The 26499-nt window shown below is 50.8% G+C and overlaps 1 protein-coding gene and 2 long non-coding RNA genes across 4 annotated transcripts in view; 1 reads left to right on the top strand and 2 right to left on the bottom strand.

Moving 5' to 3' along the window:
* Window positions 1–9641: 9641 nt before the first annotated feature.
* On the bottom strand, window positions 9642–14217 carry LOC107318885 (uncharacterized). Its single transcript, XR_014934136.1, has 3 exons — window positions 13951–14217; window positions 10477–10647; window positions 9642–9707 (listed from the first exon to the last, which is right to left on the bottom strand). It is a non-coding gene; the product is annotated as an uncharacterized LOC107318885 (long non-coding RNA).
* A 78-nt stretch (window positions 14218–14295) lies between these two features.
* LOC116653926 (uncharacterized) lies at window positions 14296–15475 on the top strand. Its single transcript, XR_004308582.2, has 3 exons — window positions 14296–14446; window positions 14709–14809; window positions 14895–15475. It is a non-coding gene; the product is annotated as an uncharacterized LOC116653926 (long non-coding RNA).
* Window positions 15476–24892: 9417 nt separating this feature from the next.
* The window catches only part of UACA (uveal autoantigen with coiled-coil domains and ankyrin repeats), a 68019-nt gene continuing 66412 nt past the window's right edge, over window positions 24893–26499 (bottom strand). Inside the window, exons 19-20 of one of the 2 annotated variants that reach the window (XM_085514916.1) lie at window positions 26165–26226; window positions 24893–25193 (exon numbers count right to left, since the gene is read on the bottom strand). In XM_085514916.1, coding sequence (XP_085371042.1) covers window positions 24980–25193; window positions 26165–26226 — 276 coding nt within the window. In that variant the 3' untranslated portion in view covers window positions 24893–24979. The remainder of the gene's footprint in view (window positions 25194–26164; window positions 26227–26499) is intronic. The other variant, XM_085514917.1, reaches the window with a different exon arrangement.

Below are 26499 nucleotides of genomic sequence, written 5' to 3'. Positions count from 1 at the left end.
CCAATCTACTTCTCATAGCTCAGGGCAAAAGAATGGAACAGCTCAATTGAAAGAGCACTTTCCTATTATTGCCAGGTAAGGGCAGAGCAAGCTGATCTCATTTCTGCCCTGAACTCGCAGCACCACTGGATTCAGCTCCTTTTTTTTCCTGCTTTCTTTTTAATTCATCGAGGAATGGCAGCCCACACAACCACTTAAAGGAAGTACTGCATAAATCCCAGTGCAGTAATTACCCATTTGGAAACATGACGCTTTATAGGAGAAGCGGCATCGCGCCAGGATGCTCTGCACGCTACTCCTACTCCAGCTGAAATCCTCCCAGGGCTTGTAGGCAGCAGTTAGCGGCTGCAGTTGCAGGCTCATAAAACTAAGCCATTGCAGCTGGGGCACAGGAGCTGCAGCAGAAAGCTGCCGAGGTGGGAAAAAGCCATTCATGATCGTGGACCAGAGGAGGAACCAGAGGACCTGCAGCCATGGGAAAGAACAAGGGTTTGTTTCCTCTTGTTGGCCAGCACTAATGCAGCCACATGGGCACTGCACCCAACCAGCACAGAGCTGTGGTCCTGGATGTGTTGGGAGAGCCACAGTCAGCCCTGGGGGATGCTCTGTAAGATGGGTCAGTGCCCCAAACACAGGTCAATTCTCCACAAGATGCATCACAGAATCACAGGAGGGACCTCTGGAGATCATCAACCTCCTGCAAAAGAAGGCTGGACTGATGCTCTATAAGGCTGAACAGTGTCTCATAGGATGTGCTGATACCCAAAAAGGTTGATCAGTGCTCCCTACGACTGATCAATGCCCCGTAAGATGTGTTGATGCTCTGTAAGACTGATGGATGCCCTATAAGATCAGGTGATATCTCGTAAGATGGGTCATAGAATCATAGAAACAGAATGCTTTGGGTTGGAAGGGACCTTCAATCTCACCCAGTTCCGACCTCCTGTTGCATACAGGACCAGGTTGCCCAAAACCCCATCCAAGCCATGCTTGTGTTACACCATGAACTTATCTCCCTGGTATCATGTAGGTAGACCTGAATGCTGCAAAACAGATGGACTAAACTGATAAACAGATGCAACAAAGCATTGCAATTGAACTTTCCCACTGGCTGCTTGGGAGCAAGGAGCTTGGTCCTGTCCCTGCTTGCACAACAGCACCATGAGGAGCACCTTCTTCCACCTGCCGCGTGCCTTAAATGTCAAAGCCAACCAAGTGTTGAAGGGCTTTATTGCTTTTTGTGAAGCCGATTAGGAATATCTTCTGCTAGGTAAAGAGTAATATTGCAATATGAAGGATCGGGGAATTTGGAGGCAGTGCTGTGTGAATTCCCCACAGAAAGCTCTGTTCTCACAGCCAGAACAGTTATCAAAAAGACAATTTAAGCAGCATTGCACTCTAACTAGCTGGAGGACACAGGAGCCGGTCCTGTACAGCAATCTTTCAGCCTGTAGTAAATGAAATTGCAAAAAAAAAATAAAAAAAAATAAAATAAAATCAGCTTTCCTCCCTGATCAAAGGGAGGTGAGAGATGCAGAAGGGCTGGGGTTGTGTTAGCTGGGAGCTCAGCTGTGTCCCTGCCAGCAGCCAGAGCTGCCCCTTGGAGCCACGCTGCTCCCCAGCCCCTGTAGCTCACCCACAGCCCCACGCCATGCAGCATCACAGAGGATGGAGCAAACCCATAATGCAAACAGTGCTTGGGCTCTGCTCCCTCTTCACACAGATGGGCTCTGCCATCCCCAGCCACCAACAAGAGACCAAAAAGTAAATGAGGTGCACCTTGCTGCGCTACAAAAGCAAGTTGATGTGACCACTGGGTGCCAGATGTGATGCCCAAAAGGTTTCTCTTGTCCTATGTCAGGGATGTCAGGCTGCAACATAAGCCCTGAGCGTTGCCTCCAACCCTTCTTCTCGCTCACTCACCCCAAGGTGCAATCCTGTCTGAAGAACAGTGCTGGAAAAGCAGCCTGAGTTAATGGCTCTGGCAACAGCATGGACCCAGGGCAGTGTCTGCTAGTCCTTATTGTTAATGGCCATTATTTAGGGACCACCCTGAGCTCACCCCGTGCTTTGGAACAGCAACACGATGGTCCAACCCAGCTCTGGTGAAGCCTGCGGGAAGCAGAAATCCATTTCCACCCGCTTGGATGGGAGCTGGACTGAGCCCCAGGGCTCTGAGGCCATGTCTGTGAGTGTACAGCAAACATGGCCATTAGAAAAATGATAGCATCCCAACTGGAAATCGCTTACAGATGCATCCAGGGGAAAATTCCCTCTATTTATCTCCTGCTCAGGCAGAATTGAAGATGAAGCAGATGAAGAAGATCAGACTGGAAGGAACCCCTAAAGCTGGAGGAGCCTGCACTGCTTGGTGTGGCTTTGAGGAAGGCTGGAGCAGCATTCCTGTGCTCCCAGCAGTGAGCACAGAGCTGTGTCTCTGCTTGCTCCCCACTCCTTTCCCAGCACAGCCCAACCCTTGCTGACACTACTGGGCAGTTTCAGAGAACGATCCCCAGGTTCACTCACACCTCCGCTAAAGGGAAAGCTCATTACATAGTCGATCCAAGTAACCTTTATCCAGAAACTCAAATTCTCATTAGAGGCAGTAATTAAAACAATGGCAGATCAAAGCACTCCCAAGCATCTCATTTCAGGTAATTCCTCCTCGCCTTGGCCCAGCCTTTGTTCTTGTTGTTCTGAGGTCATCACACCATTAGTCCAGCAGATCACCACCCCACCATCATCTCACCAGACCTCCATCCCATCGTTACCTCACCAAATTGCCATCCCATCGTTACTGTGCCCAGTTGCATCCCATGCCATTTCCTGGGTCGAGGAGTGCACCAGTCCCTGCCTGTGGCTGCAGGAGCACAGGGGCACCATGTAGACCTCTCCATTCACACAAAGACAGACCCTCAGCTCCCTCTTCCAGGCAGCCTTGGAGGCAGCCCAAGCTGAGCCACCTTTCCTCCCCCTCCAGGCACTCATGCAGAGACAAATTGCTCCATCTCCACACTGCAGCCTGGAGCAGAGCAAAGCACCTCACCCTGCACGGCCAGCTTAACAGCAGCTGTGATAAGCGACGTGTTCGTCCTTGACCAGCAATTAGCAAGTGCCTGGTGTGATGAGCATCTCCTGAACTCCTCTCCAAGCTCTCCCAGCTGCTGCTTATTAATGTTTGTGTGTGCAGCTAAAGCAGAGGGCAGCCCGACCCGGGGAAATCGGCAAGCTTTTATTAGTGCTGCAGATAATTACATTTAATCAGGACGCTGGCTTTTCCCACACCAGATAGCTGAACCATCAATCTTCCCTTTAATAATAAAACCCTCTCCAACTCATTTGCATTCATTGTTCCTTTTGCAACAGCCCATTGCACATGTTATTGCCCCACCTCCCAGGGCATACTGCAGGGCATGGTGCGGCCGGCTCTGTGCCCCACATCTGCTCCCCATGACCCACATCCCCTGTTGTGTCCTATTGGGTCCCATCCACCTGAACACATGCAGCATGCAGAACTTCAGGGCAGCTCTGTGTCTTCATGGGCTCCAGAGGAATTTCTCACCTGCCGTGAACTCACACCACCAGGACTGCATCTCCATCGGGAGGCATTTGCATGGGAATACAGAGGGCTGATTGTGTGTATGTACTTTAAAGGAAGAGCTGATGGGATTTTTAGAAATAGAAATAAATGCTTTGTGTATGTGTGTGGGGGGAAGCACGGGGCCTCTCAGGAGATAGGAAAAATAATGTATAAATGAATAACAGCGCAGCAAACATTCATCTTCAAAGCCAAAATTGAGCAGTAAAGCTACGGGTATTATAAATCCCATTTTGCTGTTGCTTGGCTGCTGCTCAGCATGGGCAGCTCGTGCCAGGATGGGCACATCCATGTTGTGCTGCACACATCCCACACCATGGTTGGGGTCAGGAGCCCCCCGGGCATGGTGGGAGCCAAGCAAAGCCTACGGTACATTTTTTCCCCTCAAATATTTCTCTCCTCATCTAAACCACCATCTTTCATCTCCCTTTTATTCCTTTTTTTCATCGATTCCTGAATGCTGGCAGCAGGAAGCTTGGTTGATGGAGTGTAATTCTTGGCACATCTGTAAAAAAAGCATGACCCCCTTTCCCTTACAGCAACTCCCACCCTGACAGGCAGGGAAAAAAAAAAAAAAGAAAAAAGAAAGACAGAAAGAAAAAAAGGCCAATGGCCAAAAAATACAGCCAAAAATTACAGCCAAACAACCTGCTTCCAGCCAGTGCCAGCCCCCGGAAAGCCAAGTAGCATCACACAGCCGTGCAGACACAGCAAGTGCCAGTGATGGGAGAGAGCTGCAGACTGTGGACATGTGGGCTCCCACATTGAGAGGGCTCACCCAGAGGGGAAAAGCAGAAATTTGCCACTGGGAAGTGCTTTCTTAGCAACGTCAGCATATAACAGCTACAGGAGGGGTTGGGGTTGAAGTTATGAGGGGTGTCAGGTGCATGACACAGTGTTGGGTGCAGGACCCAGGCAGTGGGTGAAGCAGTCAAGTTTTGGGTGCAGGACCCAAGCGTTAGGTGCAGATGTGCACTTATTCCCTCAAAAGCTCCCATGCTCCGCCTTGCTTCACATCTGTCCACGTGCTGCAGATCCCAGGGAGCTGCAGATCTTTCCAAGCAGTGCAGCAAATGTCATTGGAGGCATAAGTAGTTCCAGATTCAGCACTGCAGTATGCAGAATGGGCCTTCCCCTTGTCGTGTTTGCAGTCGGGTTTTACACAGGGGTATCCACTGCTCTTGTTTTTTCCCCCTTTCTAAAGAGAGTGATTCACACCATATGTTGCCGAGGCTTATATCGAATTCTGCTCTTTAATGAGAGTTAAGTGTGGAGTGAGAGGAGTCACCCACTCGGTAGCTGCAGGACACAAACAAAGCAGAAGCCATTGTGCAATAGCTGCTCCGCAGGAAAAAAAAGAAACAAAACCAAAAACAAAACAAAAGGCAGAAATCCACGCACTGGAATGTCTTTCTTTTGATGTATGGTGAGAAATGAAATGACAGAGCACCACTTGGCAGGATCACTTCTGGCACATCAACTCCGTAATTCCTCCACCCACCGAGCCCCACGAAGCTCTGCACTCACGCACTCACCCCACTCTCCCATGGCTGCACCCAGTGCGTGGTGAGGGTCCTTCACCCACAGCCCGTGCCCATCAGGCCATAACATTTGCACAGCAGTTCCACCCCCAGCACTGCTGACGTTACGGTTCCTGCAGCGTTGCAGGCAACTTTTTTCAAACTTTCTATTTCTGTTCATTAATCATTTAGAGAAATGTGCAATTACTCGAGTCCAATTACAGAAAATGTGCAACTACTTGAGTCCCATTATAAGCCTGGATGAAATGCCAAGAACTTGATTAGAGCGAAACCACCGCCAGCCCCATATACTTTAAAAGAAAATATTGTGTGTTCTCCTAGCGGGTGAAAAGAAATCACAATTTATTTACCCACAAACGTGTCTAACCATTGCTGACAATATGGGAAATCTTTCCTATCGGCCGTAACGTGATTTCAGCGTTCCCTCAAGGAAGAGATGTCTCTCCCTTAATTAAAACAATGCCTGAACTCACTGTAACCCCCTGATTTCATGGTGAGAATCTGCTCTGATTTTTCCAGAGGGGTTACAGCCGCCCCGTGAGCTGGCGGTGGGCCCAGCCCTGCTCCTTGCTCCCATCCATGCGTCGGACCGCGGCGATGCTGGGGCAGGAATGGCGCTTCCCATCCATGGATCTGTCCATGGCAAGACCACAACCCAACGGACCATGATTTGTTCAACTGTGAAGAGGAGAAGAGCAATCAGAAATGATGCGTGGTTCTCCTGGGGCTCCGGCGGGACCTGGCCTTGCTAATCTTTGCAACCAATTGGCTTTATTCAGTAATCTGTAATTACACGAACTGTCTCCTATGCAAATCATAAACGTCTCAATCAATCAGTGCTAACAGCCCATCAGATGGGAGGGAGTGCGCGCACAAAGAGTGAACACGGATTGGTGCCACATGTGGCTCCCACACCCGTGTTATTTAGGTCAGCATCTCCTGCGCTGCGCCGTGGCGGGGAGTGAGAGGCATTACTGCTCATTAGGGATTAAGCCCAGATTTACGGCTCTTCTTAGTGCGGCCGCGCGGCCGCCAGACGCTGCCCGCCACCAAAGCGGAGGTTTTGGAGGAGAACCGCGAGCTAAGGGGCTTAGGGAGGTGAATTAACGCACCGGGCCTCCGCAGCTCATCCGGAATAAAAATCCCTTATAAAAGTATAATTTTCCTCTCGTTACTTGTGATTGCAAAATAATAAGATTGTTTAAAAATCCAATAGAATGGATGTCAATATTGGCAGGAGGCGCAATGGCGAAGCGCGCGCCAGCCTTCCGTGGCTTTTCCTAATTTTAATTAGGATAAAATTTACTAATCTTACAGGGCTTACAGAAGGAGGTTTGCCAAGAGGCCATCAATTGATCTGAATGATATTGGCTTCCTCTTCAGAGCCCTTCGCTGACTGCTATGCAAAGCCTGGGCTTTTAGCTCCTTTCTCAGATCGTCTCTCCGCAGCTTTTTTGGCATGTCAAAAGGCCAGATGTTTTTTATTTGAGAGCAAATTGACACGTTAAATTACATTGTGCAAACAGTAAAGCCAGCCATGAGTAAACAGGCGACGAGGATTCATTGAATTTTATGGGTCGCAATAATGTTTATGTAATTTAACAAATTTATGCTTCGTGTCAGCTTTACCACAAGAGTTATTCGTTCCAAAAGGAAAAGCAACTTACATCGCAGCCCCCATGTTATTCTGCCTGGGAGCCAATCAAAAGCAAAACAAGCTTTAACATGACAATTGCATAGGGGCGCGCGTGTGCGTGCACACCATAATGTATCTCGTGTAAGTTAAACACAGTCTGCGGATATTGCTCGATTTGTGTTTTTTTAATACTAATTTGATTACTTTTCCATCATCCAGCCAGAATGCAAACAATGGGAAAGGCTTCTGCCCAGCCAAGCGCCGCTCCAGCGCTGTAATACAGATATACACTCGGCGCGGTGCTTTCAGAAGGTCATGTTGATTTTTACCATAATGCATTTTCCAGGTCCCTGGGAACCCACAGCAGATTTAGCAGGAATCCTCAATGAATCAGGCTGTCTGCACTCCCAGTGAAGCGTATACCTAGCCCGAATTTCGCTGGCAATGAACCATGCCTTAATATTACAAACTCCTCCGGCTATTTAAATGCAAAAATCACAGCAGACTTCGGGGCAAGCAGCCGGGCAGGCCGCGCTGGCAGCCTCATTGCATCACTCTCATTAATGCATTTAACACCTCGTGGGTCCGAGGCCAGGCAGGAGGTCAGCTCAGAGCTCCCGGGGGGCCGGCGCAGCGGGGGTTAATGCAGGGAAGTGCTCCTTTTGGAGCAACGAGGCATGCTAAGCTCATCAGCCCTCTAAACTGGCATCAATAATAAATGGCTTTCCACCAACACTGAGCAATTATCAATCGCAGGCGCTGCTGTAGGGCCTGGCTATGGCTGCACAGGCAGCAGAGTGCAGAGCAATGCTCGCTGCTGGCAGCAAGAGAGAAGCCCCGGAGAGCAATTCAAGGCATCTTCCCACCACTCACAGCCTTGCTGCAGCCCCTCCCACATGCAGGGCCACCAAGGAAGGCTGTGGGTGCCACAAGCTGGGGTCATCACTGCCATGACCCTGCCGTGCAGCACCAGGAACAGGATACAAGATTCAGTGGGTTCTGGCAATGTAAAGCACAGGGACGATGTGGGCACTGCCCTCATCAGCAGGAACTGGGCTGAAACCCATTCAGTATCTCAATGGCATTTAGAGCAGCCTTGAAGGAGAACTGTGCACAGGATGTGAAGAGAGAGCTAAGGTTTATTGCTGTCAATATAATTAATTTCAAGCTAATTTGAGCATCTGATTAAGTTTAGTATTACCATAAAAACTAAACTGCTATTTAAAGCCAGAGAGGGGTTTATTAAATAAGTGCTGGAATGCAACAGAAAGCAAGATGAAGGTAATAAAGTCGCTTAAAGTAATAAAATTAAGTGAATGCTTGAGATATCCTTTGATGAATCTCTCTTTTACCCTTCCCCTGTAATAGAGATTTTTCTTCCTCAGTCCTCTGAAATTCTTGTGGGTCTTTCTAAATTTCTACAGCAAGAAAGCACATGGGGGAAAAAAATGGAACCTGCTTCATAGAATTATTTTACTCTGAAGCAGAGGAGGAGACCCAAGGGAGAAGGCAGTCACCTTGCTGGAGCCAGGTGCTCACATAAGGGCACACGTGGCTCTGAGCACCCTCTGCTCCATCTGCCAGGAATGGCACCCAGGGGGGCTGTGGGTCTGGGGAGGGACCTTGGGCTCACCTCCAGCCTGCTGCTGTGGGATGCAATCAAACATCAGCCCAGCGAGAGGACGGGTGGTGAAAACCCTGCAGGGTTTCTACTGCTGTGCCAGCGCCGGCCACAACAACTTGCCCTTCTCCTCCAGGTCTGTGCGTCAGCCTGAGAAAACACTTATTTACTCTGAAGGCCACGGAAGCCTTAAAATACAAAGCCTGAGATAACACTGATAAGATCACACAGACATCCAAACTAATTTATACTGCTGTCCTAAGCAGAAGTGACTCACTGATCGCTGGGGAGCTCTGTCCCTCGGGTGAAGGTGGCTGCTGGGGCACGGCCATGTGGGGCTGGTGCTCACATCCCACATCAGCCTCTGTGCAAAGCCCAGGCACTGCCCCAGGGCAGAGAGCATGGAGGAGGCAGCAAGTGCCTTAGCCTGGCCCCATTGTGCCCCACACAGACCCCAGCCCTACTGCCCCACCAGCAGGATGCTGACACATGAGGCACTGGAGCCCACATTGGGCAGAGAGTGAAACCACACCAATATCAGAGCTGTGGGCACACAGACCAACCTGCTGCACAACACCAAACCTTCATGCAAGACTCCCCAGCAACACACAGCGAGGCTCCTGCCAACACTGCAGCACTCAATGGGGCCACACTGCCCCCAGCTTTGTCCCCAGGCTGGTGGGACCCACAGACCTGGAGGAGTCTCATCACCATTCCACGCAGATCAAACAAACACTGATTCTCATTTTGAGCCCTTCCTAAGATCTCTGCTTGGCAGCGGGCATTGCTGGTAACTTCCATCACAAGGCTGAGCTCAATTCAGATTCTAAAATACCACTGCGGGCTGTTTCCTTAATTGATTTCTTTTGTTCCATTCTACTCCTCAAAGATTTGTCAACATTAATTTCTATACGCTTAACACTTAGCCAACGCTGGCCAACTTTTTAAAATTAATGAGTTGAGATGGAGATTGAATACCTTCCTTCCCCACCACTGCAGCAGGGAACCAACACAGGGCGAGAGCAAAGTGTGTTATCAGCATTTAATTTGTGAATCCAGGGCGACTGAAAAGCAAATCTGCCAACAGCCATTGGCATATCAGTGCCAGTGCTGTTGTTCCTGCTGATGAGCTCTTCCTGCCTGCACTTTGTAAACAAAAAAGTGCTGTATTTCCCACAACAACATGAGTCCCTTTGGAGATCTGTGGGTATCCCAGGGTTCGGTCAACACAGCGGTGTTGACCGAACAGTGGGTTCCTGGGAAGGAGGCAGCTCACTCACACTGAGAGGCAGTGCCCTTCAGCTGTGTCACCTGCGATAAAGCATCAGTAACTGAGACCAGCAGAGCCAGTACCAAACCACACGGAGAGGTGCTCCCAATGAGCACAGCACTTGGATAGTAGGATCAGGTCATGTGTTGATTAAAGTGGCTCCAAAAATGCATTTCTGGCCGAGCTCATGTCAAAGTGCAATCACTAATTGGCTTGCCACATAATATAGAGAAACACGCTGTGACCACCAGATAATGCTGGAATTAAACAAGATGGCAACAGCGACTGCAAAAGGCAACCCAGCAAGCAGCCTGATCACTGCTTGGGTGATGGCCCCATCCCAGTGGGGTTGGGATGTGCAGCACACAATGGGGCCTTGCGGGTGGTGATGGCAAAAGGGCAGTTTGGCACCCACCGAGTGCTGCTGCGTGTGGAGAGATGCTGGCTGTCACCAAGGAAACCAGGGATGGCTGGAAAGACCTGCTGCTGCTCTAGGGAGGGATGTCAGCAGTCAAGTGGCACTCCTGCAGCTGGGAGCTGCTCTAAGGGGTGAGGACACAGCTCCGGCCCTGCCCAGGGGCACTCTGCATTCACTTCCAGGGATGGGTTTGAGCTGCTACAATCTGGATGTAGGGGGGGACATCAGGCTCTGTGGGTGGCTGGGAGGGGAGCCATGCACTGGGGGGAACTTCCCAGCCGGCCAGGGATACTTGGAGGTGGGAAGGGAGATTGGTGGGAACATCACTCCATCTCCTCTGGAGGCTTAACTGCCCCTTCACCCGTAGGCTGGATGCATTCACAATGCCTTACCTGCTCCTGGAGAGCTGAGCAGTGTGCTGGTGGATGCCCCATCCACGGCTGTACCCAAAGTCAGACTGGACGATGGGCTCTGAGGACCTGATGGAGCTGTGGGTGCCCCTGCTCATCGCAGGGGGTGGGACCAGGTGGCCTTCAGAGCCAGCACCCAGTGCAACGCCTGCACTACACAGAGCAATGAGCAGCAGGAAATCACACAGGATTCACCCCCGCAACACAGAAAACCTCACATTTCTCACTGCTAGCAATGCTTTGGACAGCTGATGACAGGAGAGGCTGCGCAGCCTTCACAGGTTTGGCACAGGAGACGCTCTCAGCACTTCAGCCTCAGTCTGAATCAAAACCCCAAAGCAGCCCCATGTAGGGCTGGGGCAGTTCAACCCCCCCCCCAGCCAACCCACTGCACACACACACCTCCCCCCCTCTGCTCAGACTTAATTGCATTTATCCGTTTCCATTTTTGAAACAACGGGGAAGTTAGCAAAAGCAGAATACTTAAGCACAGCTAGTTCGCAGCAATATAATTCTCTTTAATCTTTTAAGCATTTGACAGTATTTGCTTGAAAGAAGGAGCAACAAGTACATAATTATTGCACTAATTAAGCTGCCAAAACACAAGCATGCTGCAAGAGCACCTTTGAAGCAGTGAGCTCTCGATTCATTAGCATCTGCTGTAAGCTTATTAATCACCTAACAGGCAATTAGCAAGCTGTTACTGTTTGAGACTAGTATGTAAATAAATTCTTGGGTTAATTTCTTCCTCTGATAATAAAGAAAACATTATGAAAATTAGCTAAGCGACAATGTAAATGATCTTGACTGTTAATTATATGATGGTGTTACATATGCGGCCGCCGTACCCGAGATAAGGGATGCACCTCTCACTTTGCGTATGGGTTTAAAAATAAAACTGTTGACATAGGGAAGAGGGAGGCTTTCTGCATCACAGTCACAGATGTTTGCCTTTAGCGAACCAAAACGAGCCGCCAAACAACTGACACTGCAGAATTAGCAGCCGGGTGATGTGCAGGCAGCAGCACAGTGTGCACAGCTCAGCATGCAGGGCCTGCAGCCATGGGCAGGGGCACAGGGCCACCCATAGCCCAGGGTGTGGGCACCCAGAACTCTGTGGGTATGACACTGTTGGAAGTGATGGGAGGTCAGAAGCAGAGCCCCACCTGCATAATACTGGCTGATATTTCAGAACAGAGAGTAGATTTTTTACTCTCCTCATTTCCAATTTTCCCATCACTTTGTGACTCGGATGAGATTATTTACCTGTGAGGCCACCCGTTACCACTGCCAACGCAGGCTGAAGGCACTGATCCATTATTAGCCAGAGTAACAAACTGAGGGCTCCCCTCTCCCAGTGCATCACCTCCTCTGCTCCTATTGCAGCAACATTTGCTCATCCACCAACAGAAACCCAGAGCAGGGATCTGCCAAGCAGGGCAGCTGTGGGTAGAAGCACAAACCTCACACCAGGAGCCCTGGTGTGCCACCAGCCCTGGGATGCAGGCACAGCCCTGGCACAGCACACTCCCATCCCCAGCTGTCACAAATCTGCTCCACCACAAGCTCAGCCTGACAGCATCCTCTCCCCAAAATCCTCCTCGCTCCTTGAAACCTGCTCCAACGAAGCAGAAAACTAATTACAGCACGCCGTGCACCCGCTGGAGTGAGGAATTACCAGCAGCAGAGGTTACTTAATAATCTTATTAATTTAAACTATTTTATCACTATCTTTTGCCCCATCGTTATGCACACAAAAGGCTGAATGTTTCACAATTAAGAGACTGAAACAAAAAAATAATGAAGATTAAGTGAGGGATGAGGCGCTTCCCAGCATCCCCGGGCAGCACTGAGCTCTCAGTCCTCTCCTCCAGCTCCAATGCCACCCCAGTGCCATTTCATAGCATCATAGAATGGCCTGGGTTGCAAAGGCCCACAGTGCTCACCCAGCTCCAACCCCCTGCTGTGTGCAGGGTCACCAACCAGCAGCCCAGGCTGCCCAGAGCCACATCCAGCCTGGCCTTGAATGCCTGCAGGGATGGGGCATCCACAGCCCCCTTGGATAACAGGGAGGAAAATAATGCAGATAAAACATAAGCTGTGAGTTGTTCAGCTCCAAAAGATCATTTTCCATTTCCAGAAGTGAGCGCCAGAGCTTTAGAACCATGGCGTGAAAGCAAAAGGACAAGGAGGGAATGGCTTGTAAATGGGTTTTTAGTACGAGCAGCGCTTCAGTTTTATGGTCGGTGGCTGGAGATCCCTTCAGAGCGATGTGCTAAGAGGTTATTTTGGATCCAGCTTAGAGAGTGCAGCAGTTTGGCCCATTAAAAAGTAAATTTTTCATGTCAAGAAACAATCTCCTGCAGATGGAGCGCTCAGCTGTGAAAAAGAGCAAAAAATCTGGGTCAGGAACACGGCATGTGCACAGCAGCTCTGCAAAGAGCTCCTCGTTCCAAAGGGATCTGCCTCCTGTGCACATCTCCCAGCATAGGAGCAGGCCCAGCAGCACTGCACTGTGTGCTCCAACCACTTGTAGCCATCCAGCACGGCTCTCCAAGGCCCCATCTCCACTATGGCAGGCAGCAGAGCTTTGCTAAGGGTCTGCTGACAGATGAACCTTTGGCTCCAAGCAGCTCCAACCAAAACCATGTTCCACTGCACATGCAGCACCCAGCTGTGACGCACTGCAGGACGGCTCCTCTCCTGCCCCGTGTTAGTTTTCCCTCTGTTCAAACACAGATAATTGCTGTGAGCAGGAGCCACGCAGCATCCCGGTGCATCACCTCGTCTGTGTAAGGGAGATACAGCCTGCGGCAGCAAAAGCTGCTCGCTTTGAATCCACCTTCACTAAAATAACACATTTAAATAATAAAAGAGCTCATAAACACAGCATTGTTTTTTTAAAAGCATTAATTGAAGCCATCAGCAGCAAAGTGCTGCTCCCACAGCAGGAGCCTCTGCCAGCAGCGCTCAGAGCTTGGAGGGGCATCGAGCACCACCTCAAGCAGGAAAACGAGCAAACATTCAGCACAGAATAAAGGTTCGAGTGGAGCAGAGGGACAGTCCTTGGTCAGGAGGTGCAGACCCCAAAGAGGAGCTGGGATGCCACACTCTCCTGCACCATTCCAGCCCGGCATCCCTCCCTACAGCATTCACCAAAGCACCATCCGTGGGTGGGAATGTGCTGAGCCAGCCCCACCACTCCAAGTCCATGCAGCAGTGGCTGAGCGAAACGCCCCCATCCCCAGGAGCCCTTCATTGCTGCCAGAGGACACCAGGGGTTGGGTGAGACGACAATAAGGAGGCAGCACAGAGCACAAGGCAAGGGCTTGGTGCAGGGGATGGCTTTCCATCATGCCCAGCAATACCAGGCCAGCACTGATTGTGATACAGCCACTGTAAATCAGCACAAGAAGGGAGAGCATTCCCCAGCAAACACACCGTGAAGTTTCTCACCTGCAGAATAGGGAGCGCGGAAGCTTCAGAGTTCACTGAACGCAACCCCTGTGCCGAGCTGTAGCAATTTGGCACCATGCAGCGGTGCTGGCCGATCCCTCTGCTCTTAGTACAGGAGTTTTTTGCTCTCCATTCATCACAGCGGTGACTGGGGCTGCGGGGAAATGGAGCAGAGCGGACCCCCAGCACTGCGCTCTCCCCTCCTACCACCGCGTGGCCGCTGTGCCGCCCCCTGCCCGATCCCACCCCGTAGCGCTATGGGAGGAGGGCGCCGTCGGCGGCACGAAGTCTGTGGTCCTGTATGGGAAATCCGCTTTTGTAGCGTCACAGAACGGCTCGAGGTGGGAGGGGCCTTTAAAGACCACCTGGTCCCACTCCCCTGTGATGAAATGGGGCGCCTACAGCTCCAGCAGGTGCTTGGAGCCCATCCAGCCTGACCCTGTGTGCAAGGATGGGGCACCCACCGCATCTCTGAGCAAGCAGAGGAGGGTGGTAGGTCGGTGTGATGCACACCGTGGTCGTGGTGGTCGGTGTTTTTGCTCTGCGTGGAGCCTGGTGGCAGCAGGAGTGAGAAACAGGAGGGCAGTGCCACGATGGATGTGGCCACCTCAGCATTTCTCTCCCACCTCACTCACAACCAAAGCACTGCCCAAAATGATGTGCTGTGTCAGATCCGGCCCAGTGATACAGCTGCCCAAAGGGGCCTTTGGGGGGAGTTCTGTCTGTGCTGCTCTCAGGGCTGTCTGGCTTCCTTCCAGCTCCGGAAAGAAACCCCAGGCCTCTCAGGTTAGCTCGATGTTACGTGCTGATACACAAACAAGAGCTCACCTTGTCGGCTTTAGGAATCCATCAGTCTTCGGTGAGATAACGAGCACCAGTCTGGCATTTTTTCCAAGATCTACTGATATTCTGAGCTGCTCTGACCTCCAGGCTTGATTTTGCAGGCAGGCAACAGAAGACTTCAAAGGCTTCTGCCCTCATCTGTTAGGAAATTCCTCCCAATACCCAGAAGCATTTGGCACAGCGGTGCTGCCAATGAGCCCGAGCTGGGCAGGGTGGGGTGGGGACAGGCCTGGGGCTGTGCTGTGGGGCTGCTCATCCCCATCCCAGCTCAGCACTGGGCAGAGCTGCAGATCCAAAGGATGAGACTCTGAGCCAAGGCTGAACCCAGCGTCACGCTCCAGCTCCCATGCACAGAGCCTCTCCGAGCTGCTCAGCATTCCCCAACACGATGCAAAGCAGAGAGAAAAGCTCCATCATGCCGACTCCTCGGGGACTTTACCTCGGATGCCCCAAGCGGAGCCCAGCTCTCTGATTGGAGCTCAGCATAGAGATGCAGTGCGGGAGCACAGATTGCGCTACAGAACTGGAGAGGGACTGAGTGTTTTCAGCAAATTACCTCTGTTATGAGCCTGGCCATAAAAATCACATCGCAAGTGAATTTAGCTTTTCCTCTCTCCGTGCCCAATCAATTAGCACATGAGTAATACCAGGCCCATTAGGGCAAACCGATGCCGGGGGTGTTATGTCATCTGCTATAGAAATGATTGCTTAATATACCAGTTGGCTCCAAGGAACTCTTACCCATCGCACAACCCTCTGAAATCGATAGCAACAGTCAAACTATATTGTTTCAAACAAGAGTACTGCTGGGTAGCAAAGTAAGCTCAATATCAGTGCTTGTGATCTCAGACACTTACCGGGCTATAAATAATACAGGAGAACAACAGCAATGGAGAACATTCTACCCAGAAGACGGGGCTGGCACAGGTCGTACAGGGAGGCAGCGTGGGGTGCAGGAGGGCAGGGCTCGGGGCAAAGTGCCCCTATGGTATTTGGTGTCCTCTGCAGCTCAGCAGAACGAGCTGTGCTGCTGCATGCACATCCATGCACACATCCAGCTCCCAGTGCTGCAGGCAGCACCAGGGCCACCGTTGCTTTAAAATATGCTTCACGAGCCAGAAAGGAGCAAAGCACAATGATGAAGGTCGACCTAAAGCAGCTGGATGTGGTGTCACTGTGGGTCTGTTACAGCTGAGCTGCATTTTCATCACCTCTTCCCTCTCCCAGCGTGGATCATCACTGGCTGTTGGGGCTGGACAAAGGCTGGAGCCGGTGGGATGGGACCATGTGGCACCAGGCAAATGCTTTGCTCCGGGTAGAGAAAGAGCTAAAAGCAGAAGGAGAAAAGCTCCTCTGCTCACCCTGGGGAAGGGAGTTCACATCATAAGCGCAGGACAAAGCACTGCTGATATTGGGGCTGCCAGAGGATTTGAATGGGATTGGCCTGGGCTAACAAACTGTGGTCAAAGCTAATCTCTGATTAGCTATACTGAGGAGATTTAATTTAGTTTAAAGCCTTACCTGAAATGCAGAACTGGGTATTATTGCATATCTGACCGAGGCCGCTGTGTACAGCTGAAGTATTTATAGTAGAATTAAAACCTCTCTGAAAGCAATCATCCAAGGAGCAGCAAAATTGATTGCAGCGGTGCCGCTTCCAAACATTCAGAAAACATGAGTCAGTCTCCAAAATGTCACAAGATTTTAAAATGTAATATATTTTGTCTTATTTTTATTTAGTTTGCCAGAGCGCTGCTCAAATTTTCAAGCTGCAAAAGGTTGAAACCTGACTCTGTGCTGAGGAAATGGAGATTTGCACCCAACGTGATTCAGGCAGCCTGGGCTTTAATAAAAGGCTTCTGCAGCACCACTTCCCTGGGAAATCAGAGTGTAGGGGAAAAAGTCGCCTAACTAATTCCTATTAAAGGCGAGCTGCTCTCTCCTCATCTCCTGTGAGTGTTCTTGATTAGCTAATAAATGATTAATTGTGCCAAGAAAAGCCGGCTCCTTCACCTCCTCCTTTCATCCACCCGCCGCCTCCAGGGCATTTCCAATGTCACAGCAGCCCCTGCAGCCCCCCTGGGCCATGCCAAGACCCCCATAGCAATGGCTTCCTTGCTGCAAGCAGGGCTGGAGGGAAGCAAATGCATCTCCACAGCCACAGAGCACGGACACCCTGTGTCCACCCTGCCACCCCCATGTGCCCACCCCACCATCCCCCTGTGCCACCCAGCTGTCTATGATGCCCACTGTGCCACCCTGAGCCCACCTGCCAACCCCTCGCCCTGTCCCTCAGCCCAACATTCCCTCCCCCTGCCTTCATCCCGTGCCCAGCTGTGCCCTGCTGCCCACCTCAGAGCATCCTCCCCCTGCTCTAAATGCTCTGTAATTTACCTCTGAGGAAATGGTGTGCGCTGATGCCATGGGAAGCAGCAGGCACATCTCTGGAAGCCGTCGCTCCTGACAAGTGCTCTATTTTAATGCTCCGAACAGCAATTTTTATTCCAGCAGTATGTGAAGGCACTTAGTTTTCTATGCAGTTTTTACTTTTTAATCTCATATACTTCTTGCTGGTGTCAAAGTGTCACCATTTAATAGTCTTACTGGGAAAAAGAGTGTTTCAGATCTTGTTCTATAGTCCACATTGTGAATACATTAGAGAACCACTGAATGATTTAAGAGGGATTTTTATACCTCTGAACACGGAGGCAAGGCTGAAGCATGCGGGTGTACCAGTCCCAGCTTCACAATGAGTGCTAAAGAGCCGGGCAGCCTCCCCTCCTGCTCCAGCCTCTCCCATGGCAGTGGGGTTCCAGGGCACCCCAGGAATGGCTCACATGGTGCTGCTGGCAGAGCCTGGATGGGGAGCATGGTGCTGGCATGGGGCTCTGCCCAGCACCCCCCATATCCCCTTCTCCCTTCTGGTCTCAGGCTGTGGACATCTCTGAGTGCTGTAAAAGATGCTCCCATGGCACTTCTGATAATGAGAAGAGGAGCAGACCGTGCAGCTGCTGCACATCAAAGCGCTCCTGCCCAGCCCTGCTGCCTGCAGCGATGCAGCACCCAATAGCCCCATCAGCACCAGTCCCAGCTCCACCAGCAGCCCCAGGGGAGCCCAACCCAGCTCTCCCTGCACACACACTGTGCAACACAAGGGCAGGAATACACACTGCAGCAAACAGCAGTCCTGCACTGGGAGTACAGCCCAGGGGTTGTGGAAGGCAGCAGCAAGGATGGTGATAATGATGATGATGATGATGACGATGATGATGATTTCAGGTATCATGTGTGTCTTATTTGCTCCTCTCAGCAGGATTTTGCGTGGCAGTCCTGGGTTCCAGGTGTGGTTACTGAGATGTGCAGCTGTGGGTTGCAGAGATGTGCAGCCAGGACCCAGGGATGGAAGCAGCTGTGTGAGGGCAGAGGAAGGTCCTTGCCCTGCGCTTGGGGCACAGACTGTGGAAGGAAAAGAGACAGAATAAAGCCCTTTCTTTAGAAGGGGGATTTTCAAGGCATCATTTGCCCCCGGTTAGCATCGGCTGCCATAATGATGCAGCTCCTGAGATTACCTGTCAAGGCTCTGTGAATTTTAAATAAAAGGTAAAAGGGTTTAACTCGCAAACGACACCTCTGTGCATACAGAAATAGCTCAGCTGCCGCTTCCCTACAGAGGCAGGTACGATCCAGACCCTGGATCAACACCGAGCACGGCTGCAAATCAAGGGCCAGACATGATTGCAAACATATTCCTCACTCTTCCCTTTCTTCTGCTACAAAGGAGATGGGAGGCACACATGGGCTTTGCTTACATCTCATTTCAAACAAAATATACAAGCATAAATAACGCCGGCTGACAGCTGGAAGGTTTCTGATCGCGCCGCAGAGGAGGACAGCAGCTGAGCTGCTCTGCTGCAGCCACAGCCACTGCGGGGCACAGTGAGCATCACCCTGCATAGGGGCAGGACTCCCACTACAGCACAGTGTCCCCAGCCCCAGAGTGGGGAAGGGGGCTTCAGGAATGGGGATTGCTTTCTCCCCCCAAACACCCTCAAGGAAATGGGCATAGTTACGGAGTTCCCTAATGATGAAGTGGTTTTGGCCTATGCAGGCTGGAGGCATAGGACAGAGAAGCCAAAGAAGGCCATGATGCAGAGCTCAGCATAGATGCTGTACCCCCATAGCAACAAGAGCAACCCCTTGGAGTCTCTGTACTCCAGCAATGGGTGATGGCGTGGGTTGTGACACCAAGAGCTGGAGCCCATCCCTGCTCAACGCAGAGCAATGCCAAGTGTGGGCACTGTGCATCCAAACAAAGCACAGCTCCAGGAGTGATGGGGACAGGCAGGAGGTGCTGGACCCCGTACTTATTGATGTGGCACCCATATTAATGTGGCACCTGCCATGATGATGGCGATGTCTTTTTAATGCACCCACATCTGAAACCTGAATGCATAATCTCTCTATTACACATACACGTGATACATATACGGCCTTCCGGACGGGGTGATGGATGTGCACGTATTACATATGCAGAGGTTTGGGATCCCGCTGCACAGTGGGCAATGATTTCTCTTTTCCACAGCTATTTATTTGCATAGCAGCCGCTGCGGATGACGAATACAGAGCACTGCGGTCAGGGCGAGACCGCTGCTGAAATACAGCCTGGCTTCCCGAGCCCGCTGCACCATTAATTATTAACTCGGTACAGGAGATTTGCCGCTCTCCCAGCACCAGATACTAAAATAGTTCCGTACATAAAAGAGTATTAAGTGAAAGCTCGGGCAAAGCCGATCGCTCTGCACAGAGACGTCCCGCTCGCAGGACCTACTGCTCAGCAGGAAAATTTACAATCCTTTAATTCCATTTACAACGCGGCAACACAAAAGGGAGCTGCAGACAGAGGCTGCAAGCGGGGAGAGAGATGGGGAAGAATGAAATAAACAGGGCTCCAGGGGAGCGGGATCGTCAAATTCCAGCCAAGCTTAAGGGAGAAAGCGCCTGTTGGGCACCACCGTGAGCCTGGAGTTGTATTGAGTTGTAGAGGTTCCATCTTGTCCCTGCTCCTGGCTGAGCACACTGCACATCTCGGAGCAGCTCCCCATAATTTGCTTATAAATAATTGACTTCTTGGCGACGGAAGCCTCTGGAGGGTCTCCCGGTTTATTCACAACAAGGTACCTCGGCCTGCCGTGCAAATTAGCCCTTTCAAACCTGTCTCATCTCCAACAGAAACGTTATGAAGAGTGATTTTTTTTATCCCCCGTAATAACCTTCAACTAACCTTTAAACTGAAGTGAATAATTTAAATCTTATTTTCATATCAATGGGGGAGTCAAGCCAAGCAATTATCTTTTATCTGTATACTCTGTCGTCAGCGGGAGGCATAATAAAGTTTTCCCAAGTGGGCAGAGCGAAACGGGAAAGAGAGAAAGAGAGAGAGATGCTATCTGACGGCATTAAGGCAGAGATGAATTATTCAGCAACGAGCGCAGGAGCTGCAGGACAGCCCGGCTGCCTCAGCAGGCAGTGGGAGCAGCCATACCCACAGGGTGCTGGGGGGAATGGAAGAGGCAAAGGGGATGTCCTGCATCAGGGAGTGGGCTGACATTCCCCCCTGGGCTCATTAGGATGCTGAGTCCCACCCGAGTCCCACCAGACCACCTGTGATCTTCTCTGTTCAAGTGTAAAATCCCACTCCTGTAATGGAGGGTGCTGACAGCACTGTGACTGCACCATAAGGGAAGGGGGGTTCTGCTCTGCAGACCTGCAGTGTGAGCAGAGGTTGGGGGTTCACTGATCCTCCAGGAAAACCCAGCAGGTCAGAGCTACTCACTTGTTGCTCCCAATGGGTGAAAGCCTGGAGTGATGCAGGGCAGGCCCACAGTGCACTGCAGCCCATGGAGAGGTGCTGCACGAGATATCTCCCTGTAATCTTTCCACTTAAACCAGTGATTAAACAGATCTGACAGATGATTAAACAAATAAAGATTAATGAAACAAGCGAAGGAATCAAATCTTGATGGGGGAATAAATGCGTGATTGAAAGCAATATTAGGACAAATTGTCTAAAACTGATGGGGAATGCGTTGCTTTTGTCTCAACAGCATTTGTTGTGTTCTCACTTCCTTGCAATCAAAATATTTGCTCAAACCAAAGATAGAGCTGAAAAAAATGCTCAGATGCTACCAGTGCTATCCATATTAACAACAAGAGCTGCAGGATGCCCCATCCTGGAATGCCAGCACCCAACACAGCACCCAGTGGTGGTACCCAATGGCATCACCCAACAGCAGCACAACACACGAGGGCAGGGATTTGCATTTCTGTCTGAGTAGAAGCAATGGGTTTTAGAGCTGCAAGTCTTTTTCTTTCATCAATTTTGCATATGGAAAGATCATGTTTGCTCTAAATAGTTTTGTTTTTAAAGCCTCTTAAATTTTTGAGATGAAAATAACAAAGAGGGGATGGGGAGGAAGGCTGCTCCAGACAGACTGTCACAAGGCTGCAGCAGCCAAAGAGCAGAAACAAACTCCATCAGCAGAGCAGTTAATTAAGAGGGGAAGGAAACAAGGTGCCTAACGCAAAGATAATTGCTCCTGTTCCACTGCAGCACACACGGCCTGCACACACACACACACACACACACACACACACACACACACACCAGCACATCCCATCTGTGGTCCCCCTGCCCAGAGCACCCTGCGGACGCTGTGCTGCTCATTGCCCAGATTTTGCCTTTTCATTCAGATGATGCTCTCAGATAAACCTGACTCAGCAGTGTAGGACGGAGCCAAAAGGTTCAACTTGTGCTCCTGCGATGCAACAAATCAGGACAGCAGTTCAACATGACTGCAAATCCACATTCCTAAAAGCTGCACAGCAAAGGCTCTGCCACCACCCCAGCACCACCACCCATGGCTCTGAATGGCCAGCACGGTCAGTGGGACCAGCTCCAGGGCTGCTGTCCTAAAACGTGGCACTAAGAGGGAGACCTTGCTTCCCTCGTAGAGCAGAACCAAGGTGTGTTGCTCTGTGCCCGGAGGACTCAGGGTGTGAATGCCCTTTTGGAAAGTTTGGGCTGTCAATGTTGTTTCTGGGGTGGAAGGAAGGGCCTGAGGGAAGATGGAGGTGTCAGTGGGGCAGCCTGCTCTAGTGGAACACACCATGCATCGCATCACACCACATTGCATTGCCTCGAATCACATCATGTAGCACAGCATCACATTGCACTGCAGCACATGGCCCTGTATTGCATTGCATTGCATTGCATTGCATCACACTGCATCACATCACGTCACAGTATATCACATGGGCACAGCAGTGCAGCCAGCAGCAGCTCTCTGCCTGCTCCTCACATCAGCAAAGCAAGCCATGTACTCCCTGTCCCACTAACCCCACTGATGCAGCCCCCAGCCCTGTGGTGGCTGGGCACCTCGGGGAGGGGATTGGCATCAGCAGCTGCATCAGAGAATCCACTGAGTCCATGACATGAATTCCAAGTCTCCCTCTCACACAGGCCGCCGGAGCAGCTCAGCCATGCTCCTATCTCTCACTCCACCCCCCTCCCCCCCCCTTTTTTTTTGGAGACTCATTACTATATTGTGGATATTCTCCACTAAAGGGCATCTCTTTGAATGCATTTGCTTTTTTATTAATGTGTGCTAAGACAAGTCAAGCCTGATTATCATGAAGACAATTGCTGAATTCCCTCCTGGAGAAATCTCATCTAGACTGTGTAGGCGTTTTAATTTCAGAGACCCATTAATTGGCACAATTGCTTAAGCAGCTGCTTTCCGTGTCATTTTAGGACCACTTTATGAAAAACAGAGCTTAAGGAAAAAGAGAGAGAGAGAGAGAGAAAAGAAAAGATAAAAAGAAAGAAAGGAAAAGTATAAGACAGGCTGGAGCTCTCTACGTGGTAGCATAATTAATACAAGGAGCTTCCTTTGGGTGGGAAAGTGACAAAAAGCTGCTCCAGCACCGCACTGTGGCACATGGCTGCTGCTCTGCTGGGCTGTGTGTGCTCAGGCGCTGCATGGGATGCCTGATGCTGCCTTGGATCCATTGGGTTCTGGAAAGTAACAAAAAAAGCAGAAGGAAATGGAGAAGGCAGCTGGCAGGGACTGGCCACGTGTATTTCCTGTAGTGTGAAGCTGCATTCCCAGCACATGTCTGGGTGCATGAGATCCTCCTGCCTGCTCGAATGAGGGATGGGCACAGTGTCCTGATGCCCTCTCCTCAGCTCTGTGCCACTTCCCCTTGCCCCTGGAGTACACCACTGTAGCCCCACACTCCTGACCTGCAGCATCTCCATGTCTCCAACCTGCAACATCCCTACACCCCCAATCTACGGCATTCCCACATCCCCAGATTGCAGCACGTCCCTAACCTTTGGTGTCCCCACATCCCAACCCACATCATCCCTGTATCCCCAACCTACCGCATCCCCATGACCCCAACCTGCAGTGTCCCCATCCACTGAGCTGGGCTCTCCCACAACCACGGCAGCACATGAGTACCCAAGCATCTCCAGCAGCGCACAGAGCTCCCATGATGAGGTTAATTATGGAATGGCTGAGGAACAAATCCTTCACACCAGGAGAAGTGTCCAGAAAGAGCCGGGTGCTCTTCTTTGCCATAGGCAAAAATATACATTTCCCCTTATTAATAAATAAAGCCATATCAATGCCCTAAATTATCAGTGGAATATATTTGCTAACCTGAAGCGATAGTAGGAACAATTACTTATTAATAAAGCAATAGCTAAATCTAATTACATCCCCATCAGATCCTGCAAGTAATAAAACCACAGTTGCCTCGCGGAGCCGGGGGACCTCCTGACCCCAAATCAAAGTTTAAACCATCCATCAGCTCCCAATACATTCCCAGCACATCCCGCAATTACCATCACCTCCGCTCCGCTCCCTGGCAGGGGCAGGGGTCACCCCATGCACTGCATGGCTGTAAGCTAGAACAGAGCCTTAGAAATCTCATTATCCTGTTAACCATACATTTATCTGACAAGATAAAAGAGACTAGGTGACCAAGCTATCATTAAAGATTAATAGAAAGTATAAAAAATTCAGCTGCAACCAGCATTACTGTTTAGTGCCTGTGATAGGCCTGACAGGATTATTAATCAGGCAGCCAAAAAGATTTAGGTCTTTGCTCTCGGTTTTTCATTTTAAGCCTTTCGTTTCCCCCACGCCATAGAAACCGCAGGTCAGCGCCGGCTGCTGCTAATTGGTTCTGCGGGGTTTGAATGGGAGCGACTCGGACCAATTATAGGATCACCGGGAGCTGCGGCGACAATGCGGGCTGGGGACGCCGAGCTGTTTACCAGGAGGCCCCCGCTCCATCCCCCCCCTCCGGCACAGGGCTATTAATAAATGGTACAGATCAATGCCGGCATTAATTTTAATAGAGGGCTACAAGGATCGCACCGGTCCCAGGGTGATTTTCCCCTCATTCTTAATTCCATTTAAGTTTAACATGAAAGATTCCCAGGTAACACCTACACAGGAAGAAACGAGATTTCCCTGTTTTTAAGTCTTAAGTATTCTTTTTATTCTGCTTTGCTTTTTCCCTTTTGATCATAAATCAATGTCCTCTCACAAGTTTCCCTGCAAGCCACGTCTGCGAGCAGGCTGTGCTGCGCTGCTCTCCATTCCTCCACCTGTGAGAAAGAAAAACCAATAAATTAGGGAAGGGATTTCTGGAACCCTGCATGGGGAAGAGAGCCTGCTTTGGCCAGGGAGGTGGTTTGGGAGCCTCTGGCTACACAGGGCTCCATGCCTGCACCCATCCCTCTCCCCAACCCCATCCCCATCACCATCCCTTTCCCATCCCTTTCCCATCCCTCTCCCCAACCCCATCCCCAATGCCATCCCTTTCTCATCCCTTTCCCATCCCTCTCCCCATCCCTCTCCCCAACCCCATCCCCATCCCCATTCTCATCCCACTCCCCATCCCCATCCCCAAAGCCATCCCTTTCCCATCCCTTTCCCATCCCTCTCCCCATCCCTCTCCCCAACCCCATCCCCATTCCCATTCTCATCCCTATCCCCATCCCCATCCTGCTGCCTTTGCCTTTGCCACATTCCCCCAAACCCTGATGCATTTTTAAATAAAAAATATCACTAGAAATGTGTTCAGCCTCTGTTGGGACATCTCCAGGAGCTGTTCAAATCCTTTTAACATCTCCTTTCTGTTTTCCCACAGAGCAATCTGGCAGCAGGAGCTCAGGATGGGGAAACACTGGTGGTAGGTGGAGGTTGGACTGGATGATCTTGGAGGTCCTTTCCAACTTTGGTAACTCCAGGATTCCGGGATGTCTAAACCAGCACTGGCACAGCTCTTTTCCATGAAAATGGAACAAACCAGAACAAATCAGTTTCCTGTAAGAACCACTTGCATTAAAATTCAACAGTAAAACACCCCTTGCTGTAAAAGCCCTCCAGACACCCAGCAGAGCCCTGCATGCTTGAAGTTCAGCACAGAGCCGGGCTGGCAGAGCTCAGCATAACAACCCTTCTACATGGCAGCACATGCCATCCTTCCCGGGCAGCCTTATCTGCTGCAAGATCACATTTAGAAGCATTTTCCCCCACAGATTATCACACTTCCAATCGATGCAGCGCATTGTTTAAGATCCCACAGTTGGGCAATTAGTTGTCAAACATAATTGGAATTATGCAGAGATCAAACCGGTGCCATGGAGGTGCTGGCAGAGGGGTGCATCAGCAAAGCCCTGCATCCCCACAGCCTCCCAAGGAAAGGTTGGGATGGGCAGCGCATCTCCCAGCCCTCAGGTCTGCCTGGTGCTGCTGGGCTCTGTGCTCAGGGTGTGCAGAGCAGCCCATGGAGAGGTGCAGCCCCACGTCCTGCAGCGCTGCTGCCATGTGAGCAGACGTGCGTCTGAGTTCTCGTGGTTTAAAATATATTTAATAGATGCTTCCACACTTCGCTGCTGCTATTCTGGGCATGGCGGCTGGAGTCGATACACAGGCTGCTAATTGACAGATCAGCTCGTGAGCCAAAAGCAGAGTGGTGTCTGCGAGAAGACGTGGGTTTCAATTGCTGATCTGCTACAGCACCAGTCGCCGAACCACGGCCCCATAGCATGTTGCCTTCTGTGTCACCTTGCTATGTTGAGATGCCGTGTCACTGTGCCACGTAGCCATGTCATGGTACCATGCCTTGTTGCTTTCTGTGTCACTGTGCTGTGATACTATGCTATGTCACCATACCACATCACCATACCATGCCACCACACCATGACGCTGTGGCTCCTTACAGTGCAGCATCCCTATGGATGCCCTCACACCATGCCAGGCCCACAGGGTGTCCAAGCTGTGCCAGCACTCACCAGAGATGTCTCCTGATGCTTTTTGATGGGACAGTGCTCACAGACTTCCCCAAGCTTCCCATCTGAAAGAAAAAGGCATTCAGACAAACAGGGAGAGCGGCTTTTATTTGCATGATCTTTTGTAGTCAAAAGCAAAAAAATGGTGGCATTGGGAAGGGTTTCCTAAGAGCTGGTATGCTAACAGGGCTCTGAAGAGCCTGGTTTGCATCCAGCCAGGAACTGCAGTCATTGCTGCTGCAACCAAAATAAATCAATTCCAGTTCTGCAGGATGAACACGGGAGGCACGGGCTGCTCCGCTCCCATCTGCGGCGAGGTACAGCTGGGCTTCACGTCA

This window comes from Coturnix japonica, chromosome 14 (genome assembly GCF_054131305.1).
Source record: "Coturnix japonica strain WE chromosome 14, WE-NBRP24, whole genome shotgun sequence".
Classification (NCBI taxonomy): domain Eukaryota; kingdom Metazoa; phylum Chordata; class Aves; order Galliformes; family Phasianidae; genus Coturnix; species Coturnix japonica.
This window is presented reverse-complemented; position numbering and strand designations above follow the sequence as displayed.